The sequence below is a fragment of the Epinephelus moara genome, chromosome 6, assembly GCF_006386435.1.
Source record: "Epinephelus moara isolate mb chromosome 6, YSFRI_EMoa_1.0, whole genome shotgun sequence".
NCBI classification, from domain to species: Eukaryota; Metazoa; Chordata; class Actinopteri; order Perciformes; family Serranidae; genus Epinephelus; species Epinephelus moara.
The window spans coordinates 23907542-23916730 of NC_065511.1; the positions used below are offsets into that span (position 1 = coordinate 23907542).

General features: G+C 39.0%; 1 protein-coding gene across 2 annotated transcripts in view; it reads left to right on the top strand.

The window, feature by feature from the left end:
- Nucleotides 1–9189, top strand: part of lsr (lipolysis stimulated lipoprotein receptor) — a 36282-nt gene that overhangs the window by 17063 nt on the left and 10030 nt on the right. For both annotated transcript variants that reach the window (XM_050046574.1, XM_050046575.1), the window contains one exon: nt 5003–5297. In XM_050046574.1, the coding sequence (XP_049902531.1) occupies nt 5003–5297 (295 nt within the window). The remainder of the gene's footprint in view (nt 1–5002; nt 5298–9189) is intronic.

The window sequence follows — 9189 nt, forward strand, 5'->3', positions numbered from 1 at the left end:
GATTTTTTTCTTCCTCATTAATAAAACCCTTCATTTAAAAACTGCATTTTGTGTTTACTTGTGTTATCTTTGACTAATGTTTAAATTTGTTTGATCTGAAACATTTAAGTGTGGAAAACATGCAAAAAAGTAAGAAATCAGGAAGGGGGCAAACACTTTTTTACACCACTGTATATATGAATGAACAGGTGATTTCCTTCTTTTAGCAAAATCCTAAATGACTGAGTTGGGTTTTTTTTCCACCTGGATCTTTATGCTCTGCCATTTCTCCTCTAATCATCACGCTGTAACCTGTGACAGGCTGTTATGCTACAATAACTATCGCACAAATTGGCATCATTATAAGTAAGGTGAATTAAATATAAGCACTTCCTGTCTCCAGTGTACCCTTTAATGTACGACATCCATCAGTGAATTACTTTGATACTGAAGAAAACTTTATATGGCGATGAGTCTCAGGCAAGATCTGAGGCATCTTTTCTCTCTTAGCTTTCAGCAGATTTTTGGACACATGGACATAATGATATCCCCAGGAGGTGTTAGTCACAGTGGTTGTTATCAGTATGTGTCTCATGTCTGTGTGTTAAGATGTGACGGAGATATGACTCTGAGAAGGGGTACAATTTTTGACTTGAATTCACCTCACATGGTGTCCCCCATTTTGCCACCATCACTCTATTTTTATTTAAACATGATGATTGATTAAGTATGCAGCAGGTGATTAAGAAAAGTGTCATAATGATTTTACCTCAACTCAGTTTTTCTTTTTTCCCTTTAGCTGTATATTATGTTTCTGTCTCAACCAAACAACAAAATAGATCTGTTAACAGGCTCATGAGTAGGTAGAATTTCCTATTTTCCATGTTACACAAGCAGTAGGGTTGGGAGGAAAACATTTGTATCACATATAAGTATCATGGTTTTTCCTTTTAGCCCTGTTTCCACTGAGTAGTACGGTACAGTTCAGTTCGGTTTGATTTTTTTTTTCTGTTTCCACTGCAAAAAGTTGTGGATGGTACCACTGTTCATACTGTAGGGAGTTTAATTAGTAGACTGTAGCTATAAAATGAAAGGATGTTTTGTTGCCTCTTGCAACAGCTGTAGACTAAGAAAAGAAATAACTTAATTCACTGGGCCGACTGCCACAACTTTTAAGGTGGAATGTTTATTTGTAATGTTATTCAATGCATGAGCTGACGACGTGAATCACTCAACACACCTTAAGTATTCCATATGACAACTTTGACCGTTACTTTGTTTTTATATGTCATACACTTTTAGTAATGAGTGGATCTTTAAGCATTTATATGTATTCATTTTGGCCGGGTTATGTGAACTGCATATATTCTAATCCTCACTCAGCATCAGGTTACAGCAACACTTAACCCCTGAGCTTGCCTTCGAAGGACTAAATGCACAAACCCGCTATTTTTAAATATCCCATGGAGAGAGACTCTCACTACAGCCTGTTCTATTTTGTTCTGAAAATGTCAGTGTGCAGCCTTGTTCTGTGGACGATAAACAAGGTGCAGACTTCCATCTGTGTCACTGATATGAGGAAATACAGTGAGTGCTGGACCCCTGCCCACATTAAGGGTACGGTTTGCAATGGAAACGCTAGGGTCTAGGTTCCATGTCTGAGGGGTTACTTTCGGTTCCAAAGGAACAATACTGAAAGTTCAGTGGAAACGGGGCTTTCCATTTTGACTGTCCTGCCACTGTGGAGGCATTGTCCTGTTTGATGTTTAATTTCAATTTCACTTTATTTGAAGAGGACAGTGCATATTAATGAATAATCGGTACAATACATGACGTCATGTAAATATGCCGGATTTAGCTAGAAGCTAATTTCCATCCGTAATCCTCACATTAAAAGACAGACAGACATACCATAAATAATAGTTAAATCAACAACATATAAAGTGCACAACAATATTAGCAGCAGTTATACAATTGATACAACAAGGAGCTACAGTAGAGAACTGTATGAGAGGGCTGATCAATGTTTCATTCATGGGTGCAGATTTGATGAGTCAATAGCCATCCTTTAAGCAGTTTTTTGAAAGCAGTGAGAGTGGGACTGTCTCTGATTGAGGTTGGGAAACCTGAGCTCCCCTTTACAGTAAGGGAATTTTGGCCTATAAAGGTTTGTCTGAACTGCACCTCGCAGTCCGCTCTGGAGGCAGATCTGGTACTGAGTGTGTTGTCTCTCCGTTTAAAAAAATCCTCCAGCAGGGGAGGAGCCAGCCCGTTGAGGGTTTTATAGATGAGGCAGCTGTATTTAAAAGTTTTAAAATGTTCAAAACTCAAGAAATTGTACCTCGCAAGAATTGGACAGTGATGTGCGGAATTTTTTTTGACGAATACCTTCATGGCTTTTTTGTAGAGTTGTTCAATAGGTTTCGGTGTGGTGACTCCAGCAAACGACCATATCATAAAACAGTACTCAATATGAGACAGAATCATGCAGTGGAGATAAGATTTAGCAGCATCAGACGAGATGAGGGGCCTGATTTGTTTAAAATTTTGCAGGCTGAATCTTATCGTGTTGGCCACTTTTTTGATGTGTTTCTTAAATGTGAGATTCATGTCTAATGTGATACCAAGGTACTTGAACTGGGTTACCAATTCAAGTTCCTCTTCTCCTATGAATACATTGGATCTGTTCTGCTCTGCTGGTCGCTTTGTGAGTGTCATACACACCGTTTTTTTGTGTTGAGCATAAGGCAGTTGTTATTAAGCCCGTCTTGTACCTTAGATAAAGCATTTGTGAGTTTGTTGGAGGTTGGAGTTTGAACAGTGTGTGAAAATGACTGCGTCGTCCGCATACATCTGGACATTAAGGTCTGGGCACACATCTGGGAGGTCATTTATGTACAGTGAAAATAACAAAGGCGCAGTGATCGAACCCTGAGGGACACCAACTGTTGTAGGCGATTTGACCCCGTCGACAGTTACACATTGAGTTCTGCTTGACAGATATGATTTGAACCATTGCATGGTGTTATCAGAGAAGTTAAAAAATGTGAGCTTGTTTAAGAGTACCATCGTGTCAAATGCCTTCTTAAGGTCAAGAAATACAGTACCAACACATGGGGATTTATCCAACAGACACTTAATTTTTTCCATGAACATACAATTGGCTGACTCAGTGGAATGGTGTGCCCTGAAGCCAAACTGCATAGGATGTAATGGAGTGAGACCTTCATACAGATGTTTGATCAGTTGATTTGCTACCCATTTCTCAGCTACCTTGGAAATAATTGGCAATATACTGATTGGTCTGTAGTTGGCCTCCTTTGTTTTGGAGCCAGATTTAAAAATGGGAGTCACCGTGGCCACCTTCCAGGCTGGCGGGACTTTGTTTTGGTTAATTGATAAGTTAACCAAGTGGGTAATGGGTTTGAGTAATGCATGATGTGTCTTTATGAAGTTTGTGTCGATACCATGTACATCTTTTGATTTGGAACATTTGAGTGCTCAAATGATCTTTGTGACTTCTGTCTCTGTTATGTTTGCCAGCTGAAAAATGGGCTGCTCATCACTGATCAAGTGGGGTACAGTAGTAGGAGGAGTAAAAAGTCTTGTTATTTCGGTCACACTGTCTAAAAAATAATTGTTAAAAGTGGTTGCAATTCTGGCAGGATCCTTCACCATATTATTATCAATTTTTAGTTCAAGAGTGTTTGTTTCGTGTTTGATATCCTTACCTAATAGTTTATTCAAAGTTTGCCACACCTTCTTCCCGTTGCCCTTTGCACCCTGGACTGTGGAAATAAAAAAATTTGCTTAGGCCTTTCTCAAGGACTGTACTACTTTGTTGCGCATGTGAGTAAATTTTAGCCTATCGGTAGGCAGGCCAGATTTCAGGCAATGCTTAAGTAGTGAGTCTCTAGATCTTATCAAGTCCCTGCAATTTTGATCAAGCTATGGCAGAGCGTTACGTGTCCTGGCCCTAAGGCCGCCCTCTCCTGGTGAAGAAGGAATCACAGCTAGTTTCTAAGTTGTTTGATGAGAGGGTTTCCTCCCAATCAATGTTTTTTATGCCCTCACTGAGGTTTTGTAGCTGATTCTTCGGTATTACATTTATACAGGGGGAAGGGTGGGCTGTAGATGGTCAGGTAAACCTTGAATTAGTGAGCTTTCTAGAAAAAAAAATGCTGTTATGGTCAGAGATACCAGTCAGGAAGTTGTATGTCTTAGCGATTCTATCAGGCTTCTTGTAAATAAAAGATCGATTCTTGTCTGTGATTTATTTGTCAATCTAGTTGGTTGCTCTATCAGTTGTTTTAGGTTGTAGTTTCAGTGGTTAATTTGAGGTTTTTCCTGCCTTGTTTGTCATCCCAGTTTACATTAAAATCACCTAGGATGATTAGCTCTTTATTTGAGCCAAGTGAGTTTAACATGGTTTTTAGTTGGTCATAAATTTATACTTTGGCAGATGGGTGGCGATACAGACATATTAAAATGAAGGACATTTCAGTGGATAGCATCACTTCTACCCCAACACAATCAAATTTGATAGCTTCTGGTAATTCGAGGAGTTTGCATTTTAAAGTAGATGCAGGGATGCCCAAATTGTTTGCGTTGAAGGGCCACAACTAAAACTTAATTGTGGGCCATGGGCCAAAGGCATACGACTGTTGAATTGCTTTGTATTGTTAAGATGCAAAATGGCACTAGGACCCCAAGTTCACTTAATTGAAATGCATTTTACCGTGTGCCACTGTCTCTACCACCCCATCTTTGTCTTCCAGTGCCAAGTGTCACTCTGCCTGCCATACTCCGATTATGGAAAATAATCATTAGCAATCCTACATATTTGAAGAGCACTTTTTCCTCACAAAAAATAACATCATATTGCACCTTACGGCGGGCAAACTTTGACCCACGGGCCCCACTTTGGGCAGCCCTGGTTTAATGTCTATTTCAGATCATAGCCTGTAAATTCCTAAAGGTTAAATTGTCTGTTCCACCTAAAATCTCTTTTTTTCCTTCTCAGTGGATAATATGACTGAAGTCAGCTCCCTGCATGATAGCATGGATGCTCGAAGCCGCGGTGGTCGTTCCCAGCCGCCACCTCTGGCCACGGTCTATGACAGGGATGAAGCCATGAGCACCATCAGCAGTGTTTCCCAGCAAGGCCGCCGCCATGATGACTACCCGCGTCGTGATGGAGGGTACATGGGGGATCGTGTACGTGCCCGCTCCATGGACAACCTTGACGACATCGGACGGCGCTATGGCCGAGATGACTCACCTTACCGGCGCCCAGACGAGCCCAGAGGCAGGAGAGGGTGAGTCTTATTTCCCTGCAAAAGACCTCCTTGCAACTTTTATCATCCCAGTCAGCAGTGGCACCTGGCTTCCTTATTTATCTGCCTCTTTTCCCACCAAGCAAAATGATCCTTTAGAAGACAAAACAGCATTTTAAGTTTGGATTCATAGTGTATTTAAACAGTTTTGGGTGCTCCCTTTTGGTTGCTCCCTTTTGGGTGTGTTATCGCCGTCTGATTGGACCAGTGAAGCCAGCAATAGCTGATGATAGACCAAATTCAACACTACTTTATTACACTCTTTTGAAATATAGATTGAAGGAAAGTATCTGCTTCTCCAAAGATAAGCTATAATTTGTGAATACCTTTTTTTTGTTTAGTTTTAGGGCACTGTCCCTACAGGGATTTACTTGTATTCGATGGAGGCTGGATCAGGAAGAAGCAAATGCTGAATTAGTGTGTTTTGTGTGGCAGGATTAGAAGAGAGAATACCATATAGATTTATTTTTGTGCAGTTCATTTCTTCCACTATTTAGTAGTATCACGATGTATAAAAGGTAAGAACTGATTTGCTATTTTCAAATGTTAAAACATAATTTATTATGCCTACTGACTCAAACTTCACATGACTCTAGGAAATCACTGATACAAAAAAGGGTTCGCACAGAGTAATACGTCATTGTTATCATTATTATTAATAATAATGAATAATTAAGCAGAGAGAAATAATATTATTATTAGTATTATTTCTCTCTCTACATGCATTCTAGGTCTTTTTCTTTTTAATTGTCTTTGGTTAAGCGTGATGTTTTTTTAAATTATTTCTACCTTCAGAGGTGACTGATGGACTTTCAGCAGTAAGCAGATCACTGTGAGGTCACAAATGAAAAATATATATATATAAATGTCTGTGGTATTTATAAAGCAATGCACATGGTTGGCTCATCAGAAAGCACTGAAGGGTTTATTTTTCAGCTGCATGATGACCCTCTCAGTAGTTATGTTGGTCCCAATTCTATTAGAAATAAATTTAGGTAGGTAAAGATTTTTTAAGCTCTAGAATTTGATATCGGTATCCACCTCAAATATCCAGTATCAGTTGCTATAACCTTAACTTTTGTTATCCTTGCAACATAGACAATCATAGATGTTATGATAAAAATGTAGATGCACTTGTATTTCATTCTATTTTACCCTTGTATGTATGAGTATTCAATCTTAATATTACGGTGTGTTTTTATGTAATATATTCACAGTGGGGTGGCTGATATGGCCCTAAAATAATATCACGATATTTCAGGGTATTTTTTCGATATGATGTTTTTGACGATATGACAAATTAGAAAACAAAATGTATTAATTAAAGAAAACAGAATTGCAACAAAATAAGTGATATAGTTTTACAATTTGCCTTCAAATATTCAGTAAAAACTAAACAAAAATAAGCGTAATTTCTTTAGTTTGTGAACAACAGTAACTGTTTGCGCAGTGGTTGTGGGGATTTCCAGAGACAACTGTGACTTTCTGTCCCTCTGATTAGTATTAATTATGAGACGATGAAGGTGCTTTCCCCGAAGCTGAGTTATGCATCAGTGTAAAAATAGTCCCGCAATAAGTACCTGACTATCCTCCTCTGCCTGTTATCTCAAGCTGCATCACAATAAGTGATGATCTGTCATTTTATTTAACTGTTCTCGCTGAGTAAAATGAATGAATGAAAGGATGCTTTACCCTCATTCACATTACTTATGGTGATATCATGCAGATCTCATTTAGACTTCTCTTAACAAGACCCCCATCTTGCCACCATCACTCTAATTTTATTTAAACATGATGATTGATTAAGTATGCAGCAGGTGATTAAGAAAGTGTTATAATGATTTTACCTCAACTCAGTTTTTCTTTTTTCCTTTTAGCTGTATATTATGTTTGTCAACAAAATAGATCTGTTAACAGGATCATGAGTAGGTAGAATTTCCTATTCCCCATGTTATACAAGCAGTAGGGTTGAGGGGGAAAATTTTGTATCACATATAAGTATTGTGGTTTTTCCTTTCAGCTGTATATTATGTCCCTGTCTCAACCAAACAACAAAATAGATCTGTTAACAGGATCATGAGTAGGTAGAATTTCCTATTTCCATGTTATACATATAAGTATCATGGTTTTTCCTTTTACGATTTTTTATTGATTTTTTTAATGTCTGAATGGATATAATTCAAATATGAAGGGAGGATCATTATTCAATTATATACATATATATATATATATATATATATATATATATATTAGGGATGTAACGATTACCGATATTACGGTAAATTTCGGTTAATTTTTACACGGTAAGAATTACCGTTTATGTTTAAATTAATTGCATTATCGCGGTGGATTATCAGGATATGTAATAACTAGGGATGCACCGAAATGAAAATTTGTGGCTGAAGCCGAATATTATTAAACGCTTGGCCGAATACCGAGTACCGAATACCGAATATCATTGTTTAGTTTTTCATTAGTTTTTGCAGATGAACCCCCTCCAGATTAGTGTTGTCACGGTACCAAAATTGGGACCCACTGTACGATACCAATGAAAATATCATGGTTCTGAGTAGTAGCACGATACCACAGTGAAAATGAGGCAGATGTGCCTTTTGTCATTTATGAAAAGATAAATCACTTTTCTATAATACATCAATGATATTTCAATGGAATAAATTACTTATTGACTTATTCATACTTCACAAATAGCATCAATAAGTGATTAACATAGGGGGGATCAAAATAAAATAAATAAATAAAATAAGAATCAACCAGCCACCCTCCTCCCCTGACAAGTCCCTTCATAAGTAAAGAACAGTCCCTAAAGTGCGGTGAGGTTTGTGGGCCGTTACTGCCAGAAAGAGAGAAATGTGAACGGCTCGTTTCTCCTCTGACACATCACATACCTGTGTTCGGCTGGCTCGGCTGTTCAGGTACTTCTGGGCAGTCATGACGCCAAGAAGAGGATATTATTGGAGCCGACTTCTCCGTCACTGGGTAAGCCGATGGCCGCCATATTTGACAGGAATACATTACTGTCTGTGTCTGTGACCCCCGTTCAACCCACAATCGGTGGGATTCGCCTTTCGTTTCTGCTGGTGGTTGAAATTAGGAGGCTGCTCGCACAGTGTGCTGAATGATTTAAGCCTATTTTGCTCACTCAAAACTATTTTTAGTCGCAAATGCGAGTGCTGTGACGGATGGATCGCCACACGGCCGACATTTTATTCCGCCCGTCACGGCACGCCGTTTGATTGCGTTATCAAAACACGCCACTATTATTCGGCCTTGCTTTTAACTTATTCCACCGAATACCGAATGTGTGTTTTTTTGCAATATTCGGCCGAATATATTCGGTTACCGAATATTCGGTGCATCCCCAGTAATAACAGCCTCATTCAAGTCTCGCGATGCATGCGCTGCGTGAATGCGTAGCATGTGTAAACACAAAGAATGAAAATATGGCGGAAGGTGGTGACAGCAGCACGCAGGACATTTCCCCCCCAACTAAACGCACAGAGTCTGAGGTCTGGGCGTACTTTGGGTTTCTGAAGAATGCTGCAGAAAAGATTAAGAAATACCACTAAGCATCAGCACACTGCTAACTGTAGCCTCACTTTGTGTCTCATACAGATCTGCTGGTAAAGTTAACTTAGCGTTAGCAAGCGTGATAAAAGACGGCAGAGAAGCGACGTTGTGCAAATAAACCAAAGATTTATTATTTTTCTGTAGCAGTAAACACATGGGCCGATAACAAATGTGTTAACTAACTATGCTAAAGCTTTACAAGCTATTCAGGGCTGCCGACGATAACGTTAACATGACAAACAGCAAGGCTAACGTTACGGCTAACAAGCTAACGTACTGACGCTCC